The 20231-nt window shown below is 38.8% G+C and overlaps 1 protein-coding gene across 2 annotated transcripts in view; it reads left to right on the top strand.

The window, feature by feature from the left end:
- Positions 1–4466: 4466 nt before the first annotated feature.
- Positions 4467–20231, top strand: part of LOC126249019 (isoleucine--tRNA ligase, cytoplasmic) — a 181021-nt gene continuing 165256 nt past the window's right edge. The window contains exons 1-4 of one of the 2 annotated variants that reach the window (XM_049950620.1): positions 4467–4712; positions 12612–12737; positions 16522–16678; positions 20057–20207. In XM_049950620.1, the coding sequence (XP_049806577.1) occupies positions 4708–4712; positions 12612–12737; positions 16522–16678; positions 20057–20207 (439 nt within the window). In that variant the 5' untranslated portion in view covers positions 4467–4707. Of the gene's footprint in view, positions 4713–12594; positions 12738–16521; positions 16679–20056; positions 20208–20231 lie in introns of those variants that run through there. The other variant, XM_049950619.1, reaches the window with a different exon arrangement.

Below are 20231 nucleotides of genomic sequence, written 5' to 3'. Positions count from 1 at the left end.
TTTTCAGCGTCCAAAAATATGTAATACATATTATTTGTGGAGTAAATTCACGGACGTCCTGTAGAAACCTCTTCAAAGAACTGGGTATACTAACTACTGCCTCTCAGTATATTTACTCCTTAATGAAATTTATCCTAAATAATATATCTTTTTTCCAACAAAGAGCTCAGTTCATACATACAATACCAGGAACAAAAATGATCTGCACAAGGACTTAAAAGCACTTACTTTAGTTCAAAAAGGGGTCCACTACTCAGGAACACTCATCTTCAACAATTTGCCAGCAAACATAAAAAATTTAGTTACAAATAAAGATCAGGTTAAAAGGATCCTGAAAGAATTACTAGTGGCCAACTCCTTCTACTCCATTGAGGAATTTTTTAATAGAAAAAATGATGTATTGTATATACTCATACTATTAGTATTGTCATTTCAGCTTAAAAAATGATGTAGTGTATACACTCATACTATTAGTATTGTTATTTCATCTTTAAAAAAAGTGACATGTTCCACATCCACGAAGATCTCCTCAGCACGGATGTATGGAACGAAAAACAAATCTAATCTAATCTAGCGCTCCAAGCGGCGAGTAAGGTGAAAGTCAGAAACGTCTTAAGCATAATGTTTGTTTTGCAGCCATTTCCTACGTAATTTACGAAATATTTGAGTTATTTTCTTGCCTCCAAGGGTTTGTGTAGTATCAGAAGGCATATATGTTTCTAAAAATGATTCTAAAATAAGCGCAAGTATGGACAAAAACCGAGAATCGAGTGGCAAGCTACAAAACATTCGTGAAGAAACACTTGTGACATTGGACAGAACTGCAGCTTACCACGTTGATATCAAAAGAATATAAACACACAGATTCACACCTAAGAAGCACAGACATGTGCCTCTACATGCAAAAGCGATCGACAGCTCATTTATCGTTCTGAAGGCCTACTGTGTTTGTTATTGTCGTCGCCTATTGCCACAAATATGACCTTCATCTGTATATTATTCTAAGTGGGACAAGCAACTGTCAAATAGTGGGAGAAATATGTTGTAAACATTATAATGAGCTGATTACATTACATTTCACGCAAAACCAAATATTTGAATAATTTTCAAACAACCTGTCAGTGAACTAGGTGCTAACAAAATAATGTCATCACACGAAGGAAGCTAGGAAACTTAAGTGACTGACAACAGAAGTGAGTGAAATACATAGCAAACATTACGCTTTTGTTAACACGCGAATAACTGCACTTAATCTAACCACTTCATCGTTAAAGCGTGTCTGTGTTGACGATTCACACGAATCTGGCACTGATACATGGAGAGTTGAACTGCCTGCTTCTGTGTCATAGGACTGATTTACAGCTTTAGATGGATTGTCGAATCTTTGTGGCAGTTTCCTCTTCATCGTCTGTTGAGGTGGCTTATTTGTGATGTGAAACAGTATAGGTACTGCATTCCATACGAGTTTATTATTGTCTGCGTGCATGAACTTGTTTTGTTGGAAATGTAATGAACAAAACCTAATATTGTTATACAGGTAAACTGGGTCTTTTTTCATAATGTCTTCTCGTTTGCTATTTACTAGCAATTGTCTGCTCGTAAAACGAAAAATTAATAATAATACACATGTAGTTTTCAAGCGAATCCTGATGATACAGTTTAGTAACATGATGATATATACCTCTCAGGATCCTTAGGAAACCTATAAAAAAGATAGCTGTAGTGTCATCTTCCTGTTGTTGCTGCAATTTAAGGCGTTACAAACGCTCCCGATTGTAAAAACCATTGTAAAAATCAAAATAAACAACCACTACTCGCTTTCACGATCGCGCCGAACTCAGTTTAAGTTACTAGCCGCTTGGAGCGCTGCTGGCGCGGTAGGAAACAAAATTGAGGCGAAGTGTAGCGACTGTTGTGTTAGACTGTGACGTCACTCTGGTGATCTACATCTGCTACATCTACATCTACATGGTTACTCTGCAATTTACACTTAAGTGCCTAGCAGAGGGTTCATCGAACCATTTTCATACTACTTCTCTACCATTCCACTCTTGAACGGCGCGTGGGAAAAAGGAACACCTAAATCTTTCCGTTCGAGCTCTGATTTCTCTTATTTTATTATGATGATCATTTCTCCCTACGTAGGTGGGTGTCAACAAAATATTTTCGCATTCGGAAGAGAAAGTTGGTGATTGAAATTTCGTAAATAGATCTCGCTGCAAAGAAAACCACCTTTGTTTCAGTGACTGCCACCCCAACTCGCGTATCATATCATTGACATTCTCACCACTATTGCGCGATAACACGAAACGAGCTGCCCTTCTTTGCACTTTTTCGATATCCTCCATCAATCCTCCCTGGTAAGGATCCCACACCGTGCAGAAATATTCCAGCAGAGAACGGACAAGTGTAATTTAGGCTGTCTCTTTAGTGGGTTTGTCGCATCTTCTATGTGATCTGCCAACAAAGCGCACTCTTTGATGTGGTCTTTCCAATTTAAGATGCTCGTAATTGTAATTCATAGGTATTTAGTCAAATTGACAGCCCTTAGACTTGTGCGATTTATCGTATACCCAAAATTTATCGGATTTCTTTTAGTATCCGTGTGGATGATCTCGCACTTTTCTTTGTTTAGTGCCATTTGCCACTTTTCGCACCATACAGAAATTCTCTCTAGATCATTTTGTAATTGGAATTGATCGTCTGATGATTTTACTAGACGGTAAATTACAGTGTCATCGGCAAACAATCTAAGGGGGCTGCTCAGATTATCACCTAGATCATTGATGTAAATCAGGAACAGCAGAGGGTCTATGACATTACCTTGTGGAACGCCAGATATCACTTCTGTTCTACTCGATGATTTACCATCTATCACTACGAACTGTGACCTCTCTGAGAGGAAATCACGAATCCAGTCACACAACTGAGACGATACTCCACATGTACGCAATTTGATTAATAGTAGCTTGTGGGGAACGCTATCAAAAGCCTTCTGAAAATCTAGGAATATGGAATCGATCTGAGATCCCTTGACGACAGCAGTCATTAGTACATGGGAATAAAGAGCTAGCTGTGTTGCACAAGAACGATATTTTCTGAATCCGTGTTGGTTATGTATCAGTAAGCCATTTTCCTCAAGGTGATTCATAATGTTCGAGTATAGTATACGCTCCAAAATCCTATTGCAAATTGATGTCAGTGATATGGGTCTGTAATTAAATGGGTTACTCCTATTTCCTTTCTTGAATATTGGTGTGACCTGTGCTACTTTCCAGTGTTTAGGAGCAGACCTTTCGTCAAGTGAGCGGTTGTATATGATTGCTAAGAAAGGCGCTATTGTGTCTGCATACTCTGAAAGGAAACTCAGTGCTATACCATACTTGCATTTCTGAAGGGATTTGAGTTGTTTCGCAACACCTAAGATATCTACCAACACCTAAGATATCTACTTTTATGTCACTCATGCTAACAGCTGTTCTGGTTTCGAATTCTGGAATATTTACTTCGTCTTCTTTCGTGAAGCAGTTATGGGAAACTGATTTAGTAACTCCGCTTTAGTGGCACCATCATCGGTAACATTTCCATCGCTATCGTGCAGTGACGATATTGACTGTTTTTTGCCACTGGTGTACTTTACATACGACCAGATTCGACCTGTTGTGCTGCTATTGATGAACAGTATTCCAGGGGGTGTTTTCCAACAGTATAACGCTCGCCCACAAACCGCTGTTGTAACCCAACATGCTCTACAGTGTGTTGACATGTTTCCTTGGCCTGCTCGATCACCAGATCTGTCTCCAATCGAACACATATGGGACATCATCGGACGACAACTCCAGCATCATCCACAAATTGCATTAACCGTTTCTGTATTGACCACCGAAGTGCCACAGACATGGAATTCCATCCCACAAACTGACACCCAACACCTGTACAATGCATGGACATGTGGATGCTTGTATTCAACATTCTGGCGGTTACACATGTTGTTAATGTTCCAGCATTTCACATTTTAAATGACTTATCTTGCACTTACATTGACCTATAATCTTGCAATGTTAATCACTTAAATATGTTACCTAGGCAAATGTATTCCCAGAATTTCACTACTGTAAAATAATTATTCATCGGTGTTGCTAATCTTTTCCGTCAGTGCAAAATCTGAATATAAATTCGGAATCGACTTCGTCTCTCTCTCTCTCTTTTCCTTCACATTCTTATGAACAGTTCAGCTAAAATCTCGCCATCGCTGTCTGCATCTGTCTCTAACCCTACCATCTTCAAAAGTTATTCCCCGATAGCTCGCTAACAGGCCAGAAATCGCCGACTAAGTTATCTCGAGTTTATTCTCCGGTTAGGCGTTATTTCCGATTCGTACAACGCGTTTCTCGCGCTATTTCGAGATTAGAGCTTAACCCGCTGCTAACCGGAGATCATACAACTGGCCCTTAATCTGTGGTATCCCTGACCAAAGTTGTTCCGTAATTAGTGGGAAACTCGGAAGCGTGTACCGGTGTACCCGTGTACCGCACATGTGTGATGTTTGTGGAATAGGTGGTTGTGTACATGTGAATGTTTTGACAATGGAAGTGTAGTTGTCAACTGACTTAAATCCCAAAGTCAGAACATTTCATTTGCGCGTCGTGTGAATGTGTGACTTTATTGGATGTAAATTGACATTCAACGATCTTTCTATTAAGCATAATGAGGTGAGGTAACACTAGTTTTATAAGTTTAACTGTCGTTGTGTAGCAAATTACTTGTAGCTTGTTAGCCTGTTAATTAGTAGATGTCATACGAATGTAAAGAGCTCACGTTTGTTTCCAACGATGAGTTAAAAATCTCAGTGAAATCGATTTCGTTGATTCATCACAGATTTTTATGTAGTAATGCAGTTTGCAATCGTGCCTCATATAGTAGTCCTTTTATCATTTCAAGCATAAACACTGATTAAAGAATTTTTAATGCCTTGTTAAGGAAAGGAGTGATACCTTATGGTTAGCGTAGTATACCATTTCCTTACATTGAACCAAGACACATTGTACCTCTACAGAATTCCGTCTTTTTAAAAGGTTTGTGATATATCTGTTTCACTGTGCGCATATATTTGTAGAACATAATGCACATTTAGTATCGTATTGTCATGTAATCGCCCAAAAATCATTTTACAATAGGAGTGATTTGTCATCTAAATACAAAGAAAAAGCAGAAAAAACACACGGCATGCAGCTCTGTCCTCTCCAATCTGCGGCCTGAATGCCTTAACAATTGCATGACCTCCTTGAAGATACTTTGTGTACCATGTTCGTATATCTAGGCACACTGGAAACATTTTTGTTTGATGATGATAAAATGTCACTGCATTCGCCATACAGCATTTGCTGGTGACTCATACAGCATTACTATTCTGCCATACCTCTGTTAAATCTCAAAGTCTTCCCTTCTGCCTCTCTGAGGAACAGAGGCAGCATCCTCTCATAATGAGTGAGATGTTGACCTTAGGTAGATGGTAGACATAATCGTTATGATCTACAGATGTTTGTCCTGTGAAAAGCTGTACATTGTGAACATGTGTAATCGGAAATTTTGTAGTGTACTTTATTTAGGAGGCTTATTTTGAGTGCTTTTGTAGATAAACATACTTTAGTTGTCAGTTTCATCTGTTATGAAATATTATAGAATTTTAATCCCAGATAGAAAATGCTATTTTTGAGTTTTTCATTTATTTTTCTTAGTTAAATTTAATTCCAAACTGGCTCTTATTCCATGGTTATGTAGGCCTATAGAACTATTTGTGACTTCCTCACTAATATTTTCCTTGATACAACAAATGGGTAAATGAACTAACGTGCTTCTCTAAGGATACCCATTTTTTATATGGCTTCTTACATTGCACCTGCTTCGTTATTATTTTTATGGCCATTTTCTACAGTCTGTAAATTATTCTCCTGCTGTATATATATATATAACCCCGAGAAAAAATCCCATAGCTGAAAACTGAGTGTACTTAGGGATGTTATGTCACCAAAAGGGACATCCTGTTATTCACTGATGCAAACCTAAGGGCATATGCCGATGATGATATCTCTGCCAGTATCTTTGTGTGGTGTTTCTACATATTTAAGCTGAAGCTCATGCTGTAATTTGTCTTTATGTTCAGTGTTTATGTATGACATGCTGTCCTTTTGTAAACATCCTTGATGGTTTCATTTGCCTTCTCGACTGAAGTTCTGCTATTTCATCTGTGACCCTGACATTTAAACATGTCTTTGAGGACTTTATGATAGCCCTGGTTATATATATATTGCCATTAGTGTTCACTTTTGGAAATGTCTGCTCAAAATTTATTAAAAATATAGTTCAAAACTACACAAATCAACACCCAAAACGTTCCCTCATAGGCATGTTGTAATATGCGGGTTGAATGACATGGCAGGCCGATATTGTAGATATGATGCAGTATTAAATATTAGTGAATCCTATTCCTCCCTACCCCTAAACATGACCCACTAACTAATACCCATCCCCAATACAGTTCCCAAGTAAAAATATTATATACAATAAATCATTTATAACTTTGGGAAAAATTGATATTGATATTGGACATTTCACTTGACCTATACAGCTCACACATAACCACAATTCTATCCAAAAGCTGGTAAAAATTTCATTTCATTTGTGTAGCCAAAGCAAAGTCCTCAGTACTACAAAACCACATCTTTCTCTGAAAGCTGGTATAGAAACTTTCACTTGACCTATATAGCTAGAGCCCTTCAGGCTGATTTGGACAGATCGAGGGAGGAACTGAAGAGGTTAAGGGGGGAGGAGGGCAAACAGTGGTGGGAAGTGGTAGCTGGGAACAGAGGCCACAGAAAGAGGACAGTGTCTGACAGTTTCCCAATTTGCACAACCAATAGATTTACCTTGCTACCACAGTTAAGTATGGAAGAGGCTCCAGTAGAAGTAGATGTAGTTAAGATGCAACAGAAACCAACTGTTTCAAAAAAAGTAGAAAGTAAGAGGAAAGTTCTGTTGCTAGGTAGCAGCCATGGAAGAGGTGTGGGCCAGATTTTGCAGGAAAAATTAGGTGACAGGTACCAGGTCACAAAATTTTTCAAGCCAAGTGCAAATCTTAGCCAGGTGGTAGAGGATATAGGTTCCTTGTGCAAGGGATTCGCAAAGCAGGATCATGTGATGATAGTGGGTGGCGTGGGAAACGGTATTGATAGGGATCAGGCTACAGCATTGAGTGTGACCTGGTGAAAATAGCCTCGGCAACGACCCATACTAATGTTGGGCTGGTGCCTGCTTTCACGCGGCATGATCAGCCCCAGTTGAACCGCTCTGTCAGGAGGGTAAATATGGAGTTGGATCAGTTGCGTAGGGCGGCCACTCTGTCAGACATTGGATTGGTTCCTGTCGAGGCTAGTGATAGGGGGATTTCACAAGGCATGGCCTACATCTCAATAGGAAAGGGAAGGGTAAACTGGCAGGGTTGTTAGCAAAATCCATAAGGGGGGACACTAGTACTCATGGATGTATCTCTTTTTTTAGACTAATATCAGTGTCCAATGTGAAGTTCAGGCAGGCAGGTGCTAAAGAGGTCCAAAACTCACAAGATTCTTACCACAGTAAAGTAAATAATAATGTTACCATATTTAACCAAAATATTGGTGGATTAAAGAAAAAAGTAGATTCTCACAAAAGTAAAATATAAAATAATGTTACCATTTTTCACCAAAATATGCCGGGATTGAAGAATAAAGTACATGAGCTCCTGGTTTGTTTAGATGACATTGAATCTGTTAATGTAATAGATATACTATGCCTGTCTGAGCATCACATTGTGTCTGATATGGAAAAGGTAAATATCAGTGGTTATAAACTAGCTGCACATATGAGTAGAGAGAATAAGGTGGGAGGAGGAGTTGCCATATATGTCAAAAGTTATCACTGTGTAGTAAGCTTAGATACAAAAAAGTTTTGTCTAGAGCAACATATAGAAGCATGTGCCTGTCAACTTAAACTGAAGGAGGGCTCTTTTATAATTGTAACAGTATATAGGTTCTCTTCAGGAAACTTTCATTTATTCCTGGAAAACTTGGATGCCTTGTTGTGCAATCTGTCAGATAGGGGAAAGCAAATTATTATTTGTGGGGACTTTAATGTTGATTCACTGAAAGGGTGTAATAGGAAGAATGACGTGGAAGTCTTGCTCGGTTCTTTCAATTTGACATCTGTCATTAATTTTCCTACTCGGGTAGTAAAGGACAGCAGCACATTGATAGATAACACTTTTATAGACCAAGATAGGTTTAAAAACATAAATTCTTGTCCTGTTGAGAATGGGCTTTCTGATCATGATGCTCAGCTAGTTACAGTATATGACATAGCTCCATTCAGTAATTCAAAACTACCCTCCAAAGTTGTGCGTTCAATTAATAACTCAACAATTAGAAATCTTCAGCAGTTAGACTGGGATGAGGTGTAGAAGGAACCTGATGCTAATTTAAAATATAACTTATTTCATGATACAATTGTAAGAGAATTTGAAAACTGTTTCCCCAAGAAAGTAGTTAAATCTAATTATAAGAAACCATGCAAAAAACCTTGACTTACTAAAGGAATAAAAATATCTTGTAACCGCAAAAGGGAACTGTATCTAACAACAAGAAAGAGTAATGACCCAGAAACAGCCAAATATTATAAAAACTACTGTGCTACATTAAGAAAGGTTATTAAAAAATCTAGAAGCATGTGCATCATGTTTGAGATTAATACCTCTGATAACAAAATCAAAACAATTTGGAATATTATTACAAGGGAGACAGGACAACCAAGAGTACAGGATGACGGCATCACCATCAAAACGAATGGAAACTTGATAAACAAGAAGCCCGAAGTCGAAAACATTTTGAATAATCATTTTTTAAATGTTGTAGAGAAAATAGGACTAAATATTCATTAGAAGAAGCAAGGCAGTTAATGGAAGAGGCCTTACCACACCATTTGATAGAATTGAAATTCCACCCACCTCTCCTTCTGAAATTAGGAAGGTAATAAACTCTCTCAGGAATAAAAGCTCACATGGAATTGATGGCATTTCCAGCAGGATAATAAAATCTTGTTCCCAAGAAATAAGTGGGATTCTTAGCCACATATGTAATAGCCCTCTGAAGCAGGGTATTTTCCCAGATAGACTGAAGTATGCCATTGTTAAACCACTGCATAAAAAGGGGGATACATCTGATGTCAACAACTACCGCCCAATCTCTCTTCTGACTGCCTTATCCAAAATTCTTGAAAAAGTAATGTATTGTAGAGTAGCTTCACACCTCTTTTTTTTTTTTACAAAGTTTTAACAAAATGTCAGTTTGGTTTCCAGAAGGGTTTTTCAACGGAAAATGCTATATATAATTTCACTAATGAAATATTAAATGCTCTGAGTAACCAGAAGTCACCCGTTGGGATTTTTTGTGATCTATCAAAGGCTTTTGATTGTGTAAACCATGGAATACTTCTAGTTCTAGATAAGCTCAAGTACTGTGGTATGAATGGAACATTGCTCAAATGGTTTAAATCATACCTAACTGGAAGAGTGCAGAAAGTTGAAATAAACAGTTCACATTATATGCAAAAAACTGGTGCTTTCTCAAACTGGGCAACAATCAAGAATGGGGTGCCGCAAGGTTCGGTCTTGGGTCCTCTGCTGTTCTTAATATATATTAATGACTTGCCATTCTATATTCACGAAGATGCAAAGCTGGTACTTTTTGCCGATGATACAAGTATAGCTATCACACCCGACAGACAAGAATTCACTGGTGAAATTGTAAACGATGTTTTACAGAAAATCATTAAGTGGTTCTCTGCAAATGGGCTCTCATTAAACTTTGACAAAACACAGTATATTCAGTTCCACACAGTAAATGGGATGACACCATTAATAAATATAGACTTCAATCAGAAATCGGTAGCTAAGGTAGAATATTCAAAATTTCTATGTGTATGCATTGATGATGGGTTGAACTGGTAAAAACACACTGAGGATCTGCTGAAACGTTTGAGTTCAGCTACTTATGCTATTAGGGTCATTGAAAATTTTGGCGATATACATCTGAGTAAATTAGCTTACCAAGCCTACTTTAATTCTCTGCTTTCGTATGGCATCATATTCTGGGGTAACTCATCATTGAGTAAAAGAGTGTTCATTGCACAAAAGCGTGTTATCAGAATAATCGCTGGAGCTCATCCAAGATCATCCTGCAGACACTTATTCAAAGAGCTAGAAATCTTCACTGTAGCCTCACAATATATATATTCACTTATGAAATTTGTTATTAACAATCCGAACGAATTCAAAAGTAGTAACAGTGAACATGGCTACAACACTAGGAGAAAGAATGATCTTCACTACTCAAGGTTAAATCTAACTTTGGCTCAGAAGGGGGTAAATTATGCTGCCACAAAAGTCTTTGGTCACTTACCTAATAGCATCAAAAGTCTGACAGATATCCATATAGCATTTAAAAGGAAATTAAAAGAATCTCTTAATGGCGACTCCTTCTACTCATTAGATGAATTTTTGGATATAGTAAGTGGGTATCCCCCGCCAAAAAAATAAATATTTAAATATTGAGTGTCATGTAATATTTTGTCTAATGTATAATCTTATATAAACACCTTTTATTAACGTGACACATTCCACATCATTACGAAGTGTCGTATTCATGCTCTATGGAACAAGTACACTAATCTAATCTAATCTAATCTAGGATGAAATCAAAGATACCAAGATAGAACAACTTCACAAGTCGAAAAACTGGTATTGAAACTCCACCTATTATGTAGCTAGAACAAACTCCTCAATACCAAAGAAAGCAAAACTCTCAGACATAATGATTATTGAAAACTTAACTTGATCAAAATAGCTAGAACAGACTCCACAATACCCACAAACCTTAATCATTATTAACTATAACTAACAGCTCACCATCCATGTAAATCAACAAAACTATATCACAAATGGTCAACTCAGACTTCCTGAACCAGGGACTCATCCAAACAGATCACCAAATGTTGTCATGGGTACACCACCACATATTTTTGACCATGGTGTGAAACATGGCAACTTTGGTTAACTTCATAAATTCATCACAAACATGGCACTTGACATACGTGTCCAGCAGACCGTACAACATGAAGAACTTCATCGTTGTCACCATATTGTCCCCATTGTGGTGTGCAATGACGTAATGAATTTCATCATATCCGTAACAACAACAGATCAAAAGTAGAAATTAGATATCAAATCATTAACAACACGGCCAACTAACAGTCCCAACGCTGACTACAAATCTTGACAAACAACACTGCAATCGCCCACTCGCTCACAACCCTCGAAAGCGACTCTGTAACATTGGCATTCAACACTAGTGTGTGTCACCACACACTATAAGACGCCCTTTTCAGGCAAAAGACCATTTCAAATTGCCTTGTGACCATGACTCCATGTAACCGAACACAGTTAAGTCACAAGCCACAGCCGGTGACCATTACCACAAGTTTTGGTTGACCCAAGAAAGTTCGTTTTCTTTTGTCAGTGCACTGTCTTGAACATGGTTGGAGTCACAATTTAACTCAGATCCCCAAATGCAGCAGAGTTTGTGGAACTTTTGCATTAGAGATGGATGCAGTTATTCCCTGTATCACTTGGATGAGCTGTTCCACCACAGCATGTAAGTTGGTGTTTACACACTATCACAATACCTATGCGCCTTAGACACCAATGACTTGTGGAACTCTGAAATTTTCATAGCAGTTATTCACTGTGGTGTCATTTGTCTACTTGGAATACATATTTGTTACAAGTATTCATCAACATTTAATACATTTAGCCATTTCATAAATAGTGCTCATCTTTCATCAAAAGCCAACAATCTTCTTTTTGTAAGTTGGAAAATACTCTTTCTTTATCCATAAAATGTAAGTAAAATGCACACAGAAAATGTATCAATCACATTGACAATGTGCCATACATCATGAGCTACGTGTTACTGTCATAGCTAATAACGTAAATATACAATTGTGTCAGTTTAGAATAGCAGTAAATGAACATTGTACTTAATTAACAGAGAAGTTGCTACATTGAAAGAAGCTACTATTTTAGAGCTGTATATTATCCATTTTCATCAGTTCAGTTTTTGATGTAGTGCATGTATGTCTCAGAAGAAAAGCTAGCAATGTAAGCTGGAAGCACACGGATGGTGGGGGAAGGGGGGGGGGGTCTTCAGAGTTGTAGTTGGCAGAGTCTGCATTACTGTAGTAGTGTGATGAGTAAACTCAGTATTATAAATAAAGGCACACAAACATTTTAGTATCTCATCACAAACTGAAAAGTGTAATTGGAAAAGCAGTAGCTTTATTTAATTGAAAATTGCACCTGTCCCGTGTGTTGTGACTATTGCACATGTCACAAATGCCGTAAGTTGCCTGTCTTTAATGCTAGCCTGTTATTAATGTCTACAGTAAAACGTTGGAAAACAATGTCACTTTTTGAAAATTTTTTTGCTTGCTTCCATTATGATTTATATGCTTTCACTTTCCAGTGACAAAACTCTGGTAATTGTTCCTGAGACTATTAATTTTCCTGCTGAAGAGGAAATTGTCTTAGCATTCTGGAAAGACAAAAATGTTTTCAAGAATTGTTTGATACAGTCAAAGGGAAAGCCAAGGTAAGTGAGCTATGTGCAGAAATAGTTATAAGTGGCATTAAAAAAGTTGTGTTAACACAGACATATGTGTTACTTTCTCCTAATCTTTCACACACTATATGTCTCTCCACATTTAATAATAATATAAAAAAAAGTTTAGTATGTCTTTTCTGACAGCACTGTACATTCACCATCCTATATCTGCAGGGTGTCATTATCCATAGAAACATATATTTTCATTTACGTCAGGGCTAAAGAAAGTAAATTATGCATGTCATCCCATGCTAAAACCATTTTGCAACAAGTGGTGCATTGTCAGAGGAAAGTACATGTTCCAAGTTTCATGTATTGCTGTGAGAAAGATAAAAGGTGCATCACAATATGCAACTAAAATGGTGCAGCAACTGTAAACATACTCCAAAGTTGAAGTAATCTGGACAGTACAATTCTTGTGAGAAAACATCTAAATTGCACACAGATTCATAGTGATATCCTGACGGTATGTTGACCAAATGCAAAGTTTCATCCAGTCATAGTGAAATGGTGCCAGCAATTTGACCAAGGCCACATAAACATGAATGATGCTGATCACGAAGGAAGATATTACATCATTCGATTTCCATCATTTTGGCAAGCTAAAATATCATTGAGTTGGGGGGGGGGAGGGGGAGGGACAGACAGACAGATATTCAAATTCAAACGAAGAGTACGTTCACATAACAGTTCTTGGGTGGCTTGATGACCAATGAGTGGATTTCTATCATTGAGGAATTAAACAACTGTTCAAACATCCAGATTGTTATTTATAGATAGTTGGTGACTACGTTGAAAAATAGGTCATGATATGTGTTACTCTGAAGTGTACTGCACCACTAAAAAAAAAGGAAAAAAAAACTTGGTCTGCCATAATAATTTTTAACCTACGTTTTGAAGTCCCCTCTTAGTTCTCAATGTTTGTCAAGGAGTGTTGGACAGCTTTACAGCTACAGACTGCAGCTCTTAGCTTGGCGAAATACACCCATGCTCATAAATTAAGGATAATTGTAGAATGTGCCGCCACACAACTTGGCACCACAAGAAACTGGTGCTAATAGCATAGGCACACAGGGAACACACACGACACGGGTCTGTAAGTCCACGGTATTGGTGATAAGTTGAGAAAACTGTCCCGAAACACATGTGCTACAAAATGCCACTGTTTTCTGCGCATATACCCCGACATCAATATGGGATATGATGAGCATGCACACATACACAGGCCGCACAATGGGTTGGCATACTCTGGGTCAGGTGGTTGAGCAGCTGCTGGGGTATAGCCTCCCATTCTTGCACCAGTGCCTGTCGTAGCTCCTGAAGTGTCGTAGGGGTTTGAAGATGTGCAGCAGTACGTCGACCGAGAGTATCCCAGACGTGCTCAATGGGGTTTAAATCTGGAGAACAGGCAGGCCACTCCATTGGCCTGATATCTTCTGTTTCTAGGTACTCTTCCATGATTGCAGCTTGATGGGCTGTGCATTATCACCCATCAGGAGGAAGGTGGGACCCACTGCACCCCTGAAAAGGCTGCCATACTGGTGCAAAATGACGTCCTGGTACACCTGACCTGTTACAGTTCCTCTGTCAAAGACATGCAGGGGTGTACGTGCACCAGTCATAATCCCACCCCACACCAACAAACCACAACCACCATACAGGTCCCTTTCAAGGACATTAAGGGGTTGGTTTCTGGTTCCTGGTTCACAGCAAATGAAAACCCGACCAGAATCACTGTTCAGACCATACCTGGACTCGTTCATGAACATAACCTGGGACGACTGTTCCAATGACCATGTACTGTGTTCTTGACACCAGGCTGTACGGGCTCTCCTGTGACCAGGAGTCAGTGGAATGCACTTTGCAGGTCTCTGGGCGAATAAACCATGTCTTTTCAGTCGTCTCCAGACTGTGTGTCTGGAGACAACTATTCCAGTGGCTGCGGTAAGGTCCCGAGCAAGGCTACCTGCAGTACTCTTTGGCCGTCTGCGGGCACTGATGATAATGATGAGATATCGCTCTTCTTGTGGTGTTGTACACTGTGGACGTCCTGTACTGTAGCGCCTGGACATGTTTCCTGTCTGCTGGAATCGTTGCCATAATCTTGAGATCACTCTTTGTGGCACACGGAGGGCCTGTGCTACGACCTGCTGTGTTTGACCAGCCTCCAGTCGCCCTAGTATTCTACCCCTCATAACATCATCAATATGTGTTCTTTGAGCCATTTTCAACACACAGTCACCATGAGCCCGCCTGAAAACGTCTGCACACTTACTCGCTGCTCTGTACTCTGACATGCACCAACGCACCTCTGCATATTTGGACTGCTGCCAGCGGTACCGTGTGACGACCGCAGGTCAAATGTACCCCATGGTCATATCCCGAGGTGATTTAAACCCGCAAACCACCCACCAGAGAGTTGTTTCATCATGTTTCAGCATTATCCTTAATTAATGAGCATGAGTGTAAGCAAACATCACATGGCTGACTCTGAGTTACGCTGTTTGAGAGATCAACTCTCACAAAATTTGCAAAATATGTTTAGCAGTTAGAGAGAGAGAGAGAGAGAGAGAGAGAGAGAGAGAGAGAGAGAGAGAGAGAGAGAGAGGGGGGGGGGGGAGGGAGACAGAGAGGGAGGGAGGGAGAGGGGGGGGGTTACAGCAATAATCGTATAACACATTCGGTCACATTTTCATCTTTACACTTGATAAAGAAGGAGAATCTTATGTTTTGGCAAAGTGTGTTGACCTGTTTTTACCTTGTTCATAATAAAAAGAATGGGAAACAACAAAACAATGTATTTATGGTTGTAAAATCAACTACACAGCCCTGGGGAAGGTTCTGTCTGCCACTCAGATGAAAAGAAATCATTCCAGTAAGTTTGAGAATAAAGCATACCCCCCCCTCCCCCCCTTTCTGCTCTTCCCATAAAATGCTGGCCACAGCCTTTCAGCAAATGAAACAAACTTGTTCCTATACTGGGCCATCAGCTACTGGTTTGATTGCTTTTTTCTTTCTGATATGGATTGATACACCCAAGTGTTATCCACAGTAACAAATTAGCGCATCCGATGGTTTCTTCTTAGTACAGTCCAAACATTGCAATTAATTTTGACAGTAGAATTTAGTCAGAATTCAACAAATGTTGCACACATTGTGTACAAAGCTTTCTCACACTTAATTCTCCATGTGAAATGTACTGTACCATTCTTTTTCCTCAGATATGAATATGGCATAAGCTATTTGTGCACCTTTTAATCGCTAGTTGTCCAGGACTGTATTGTGCGTTGTTTTGATGTTTTAATTTCTAGGTGCAAATATGGGAATGTCCTTCACACAGATTGTCTTGAAGAGAACTATGGGCGCACTAGAATTTGCCCACCCATTTCTTAACTGTTGAAAATGGATAAAGATAATTTTGGAAAAGTGCAGTATTTCTGTTTGCCCTTGTGAATGAAATGTGCCAAATGTGGCAGTTTAAAAAGCTTTATAAACATAACTTTTGTGCAGAAAGTTAACATTTGAGTTATGTTGTTGTTATTACATGTAATAATGTATCAATGTAACAAAACAAAATTTTGTTGATATCACTACCATCTCTATGCCAGACTGAGAATATTTCACCTTGTTCTTGTTTTCTACAGTACTTACTATTGTTACCAGAAAGAAAATTTGAGCATAAGATACACTAATTTTATAATTATTGATGTAAGTTTACTGATTAATAATTTCACTTTTCTGTGCTTGTTTAGCAAGTGTCTTTTTTTTACAGGTTCTCATTTTATGATGGACCACCATTTGCCACAGGTCTTCCACACTATGGTCACATTCTAGCAGGGACAGTGAAAGATATAGTAACCCGTTTTATGCACCAGTGTGGTTTTCATGTTGAACGGAGGTTTGGCTGGGACTGCCATGGCTTACCTGTAGTAAGTTTAAGTCTTCAACAAATGGTGACAAATAATATATTCTAACATAATTCTTGTATCCCATCATGACAAATCTGAATTCTCGCTGGAAGAAATGGACTTACGTGGCCGATACGCAGTTGACAGTACTTATGGAGTGCTGCAATAGCCAACATAATGCCACCCATAAACTCCTCACATGAATGCTCCATCCAGTAGCCCTCACCAAGACTAAGATAAATACAGCTGCACAGCCATTGATCAATCAGACTGGTATTTGCTTACATTGTGTAGTTACCCCAGCTCCAGTGTGTGTCTACTGTGTTATCGCTTTGTCTTAGTTTCTTGCGCATTGCTAGAGCTGTCATTTGTACTCAGGTGATGCATGTGAAAAGGTTCCCAAAGTGATTATGGCTACATGACTGGAATTAACAGACTTTGAACACGTCATGGTAGTTGGATCTAGACATATGGGATATCCCATTTCAGAAATAGTTAGGGAGTTCAATATTCAAAGATTAATGGAGTCAAGAGTGTGCAGGGGGGGGGGGGGGGGGCAGATTTCAGGCTTTACCTCTCACCATGGACAAAACAAGGGTTGAAGGCTTTCACTTAACGACTGAGACCAGCGGAGTTTATGTAGCATTGTCAGTGCTAACAGATAAACAAACTGCTTGAAATAACCACAGAAATCAATGTGGGACGTATGTCGAACGTATCTGTTAGGACAGTGTCGTGAAATTTGGTGTTAATGGGCTATGGCAGCAGAAGATAAATGCAAGGGCCTTTGCTAACACTTACAGCACCTCTCCAGGGCTCATGACCGTATTGACTCTACCCTAGATGACTGGAAAACCATCACATGATCAGTTGAATCATGATTTCTGTTGGTAAGGGTCTTTGATAGGGTTTCAGTGTGGTGCAGACTCCATGAAACCATGGACCCAAGTTGTCAACAAGGCATTGTGGAAGCTGGTGATGGCTCCATAATGTTGTGGGCTGTGTTTACAGTAGCATTGACCGGAAATGGTTATGTTTGGCTACTTGGAGACCATTTGCAGTCATTCATAGACTCCATCTTCCCAAACAACAATGGGATTTCTGTGGATGACAATGTGCTTCATCACCAGGCCACAGTCATTCGCGATTGGTTTGAAGAGCATTCTGGACAATTTGAGCGAATGATTTGGCCACCCAGATAGCCCGACGTGAATCCCCTCAAACATTTATGGGACATAATCGAGAGATCAGTTCATGCACAGAATCTTGTACCAGTAACACCTTTGCAATTACAGATGGCTATGGAGGCAGTGTGGCTCAATATTTCTGCAGGAGACTTCCAACGACTTGTTGAGTCCATGTCACTTAAAGTTGCTGCACAACGTCAGGCAAAAGATGGTCTGACACAATATTAGGAGGTATCCCATCACTTTTGTCACCTCAATGTATACATGATGATCAATGGATACAAATGTTAACAAATAAAAAGCTTTTGCAGGACGTGGTTTTCAGTAGACACACAGTGCACAACAGTATTGTATAATATGTGATTAGAAAACAAACTACCATTCAGTTTCAGACAATAGGCTGGCATAACAAATTAATTCTCTTATAACTCTCACAAAAAGAGTTGGATTAATTGGCCATTTTGTCTTGTTATGTAATGAGGTCTTAAACAAAAGTAAGGAAACTCTTTGACTTAGTAGTAACAGAAATACTGTGCCTAGAAAACAGTTTCCTGCACTGTTATTCTAAAGACAGTCCATGATGATTGAAAACAAATATCAATATCGGGTGGTGGTTGTGTAAGAGGAGCAATGCAGATTATGTTCACTGATTACCTTCTCAGTAAGTGAAGTTTAAGAGAACGCCAGAAAATTTTGCTCCATCAGTTACCAGACTGGAAATTTCCAGTCACTCACTTGTTTAACAGGCCTATACCTTGTCAACAAAGTGAATGGTCTCACGTTACAGTCTACATTAAAAATTTTGTGTACTCTGGAAGCCCATATTATGATGCCACTATCTGCGTAATGTTTAAAGTTTGTTTCTCATGATGAATTGTACAGAGTGATTACAAAACAGCATGTGTGTCTGCTGTTGGTTACATATCAGAACAATTGTGCAAAATTATAGACCAGCGCCTCTAACTTCCTTCTGTTTCTGGAATCTAGAGACATTTTATGACCTCATATATGACAATATCATATGATCAATCGAGCCATCTCACTAGAAATTTGTTAAATTAGTAAGCATTATCCATATGCAGCACATTTGAGATGGGTGGCTGTTAAAATCCGCTTTGTGACAATCCACATTTGGGTTTTCCTTTGTTGTCTTAAGTCCACCACCAGTAACCCAATTGCAGAATAATTTCTTCTTTGAAATGGACACGACCAATTTCATTTACCACCCTTACCCTACAGGAGCTTGTGCTTCATCTCTAATGACATTCTTCCTGACTTGATATTGAGCCCTAATCTTATTTTTCCTTCCTCACATACAATTTCATACACACCATGGATAGAGACTCAGTTTTCCCAAGTTTCGTTGCAAAGTTTTACACTGTGCCTCATTGTGGTTTGAAAACAGTCATACTATCATATGGAGTATCCACAAAAGAAAATGAATCTAGAAACAGTGGACAGATCTTGACTTTTATTGTGCTTGATACATGCTAATCAGGGTGAAAAATTTTGTAGTGTCAGATATTCTCAAGGAGACATAACAGGGCAATGTGTGTCAAAAATGTATTTGTAAACAATCCATCAGGAGTGAACAATCCTTTTAGAGTGTTTACTGATGATACCATAAGAAAGTATTGTCACTGACGACCTACAAAATATCCACTTTGTGGTGCAAATAGCATCTCCATAAACGTATACATGTTCAAGGTTGCATTTGTAATGGAAGAATTAAGTATTGTGTTACAGTGCAGGAAACAAAGAAGTGAAAGATGCAAAGTTGCAGTTGTAACGTACTGGCTTAGTGGGAATAAGAGATACCTAAGAAACATATGTGGAAACTGTTGGTAAGAAGACAATGGTTTTGTGAATAATTATTGCATAAATGTCAAGGAGCAGTATCTGATACGGACTCAAAAGCAATTATGCTCACACTCTGCTGCTTTGTATAGCAACTGAAGGAAATAGAGACCAAAGTGTGTATTGGGGCAGATTGTAGCCACATGTTTTTTTTTTTTTTTTTGATACATTCAGTAACAGAATAAGAAAAGGAGCGACTATAATGATGTGATGTGCCCTCTACCATCCATTAAACAGTGTCTTATGTAGCATAATTGTCGAATGTTTTTCAAATTTCACAATTATTGTTGCTTATATAAATGTTATTGAAATAAAGGACTACATGTAAGCCGTTTGTACTGTTTTTCTTTTTGAGGAATTTGAGATTGATAACAAGCTTGGAATAAAAGGGCCAGATGATGTTGCTAAATTGGGTATTGCCAATTACAATGCAGAATGTCGAACTATAGTAATGCGATATGCTACTCAGTGGCAGGAGATTGTAACTCGTCTGGGGAGATGGATAGGTAAGATGAAATTTCCAGTTGATT

The sequence above is a fragment of the Schistocerca nitens genome, chromosome 3 (assembly GCF_023898315.1).
Source record: "Schistocerca nitens isolate TAMUIC-IGC-003100 chromosome 3, iqSchNite1.1, whole genome shotgun sequence".
In the NCBI taxonomy this organism is placed as follows: domain Eukaryota; kingdom Metazoa; phylum Arthropoda; class Insecta; order Orthoptera; family Acrididae; genus Schistocerca; species Schistocerca nitens.
Note: the sequence above shows the minus strand (reverse complement) of the source record. Positions and strands in the feature narration are given on the sequence as shown.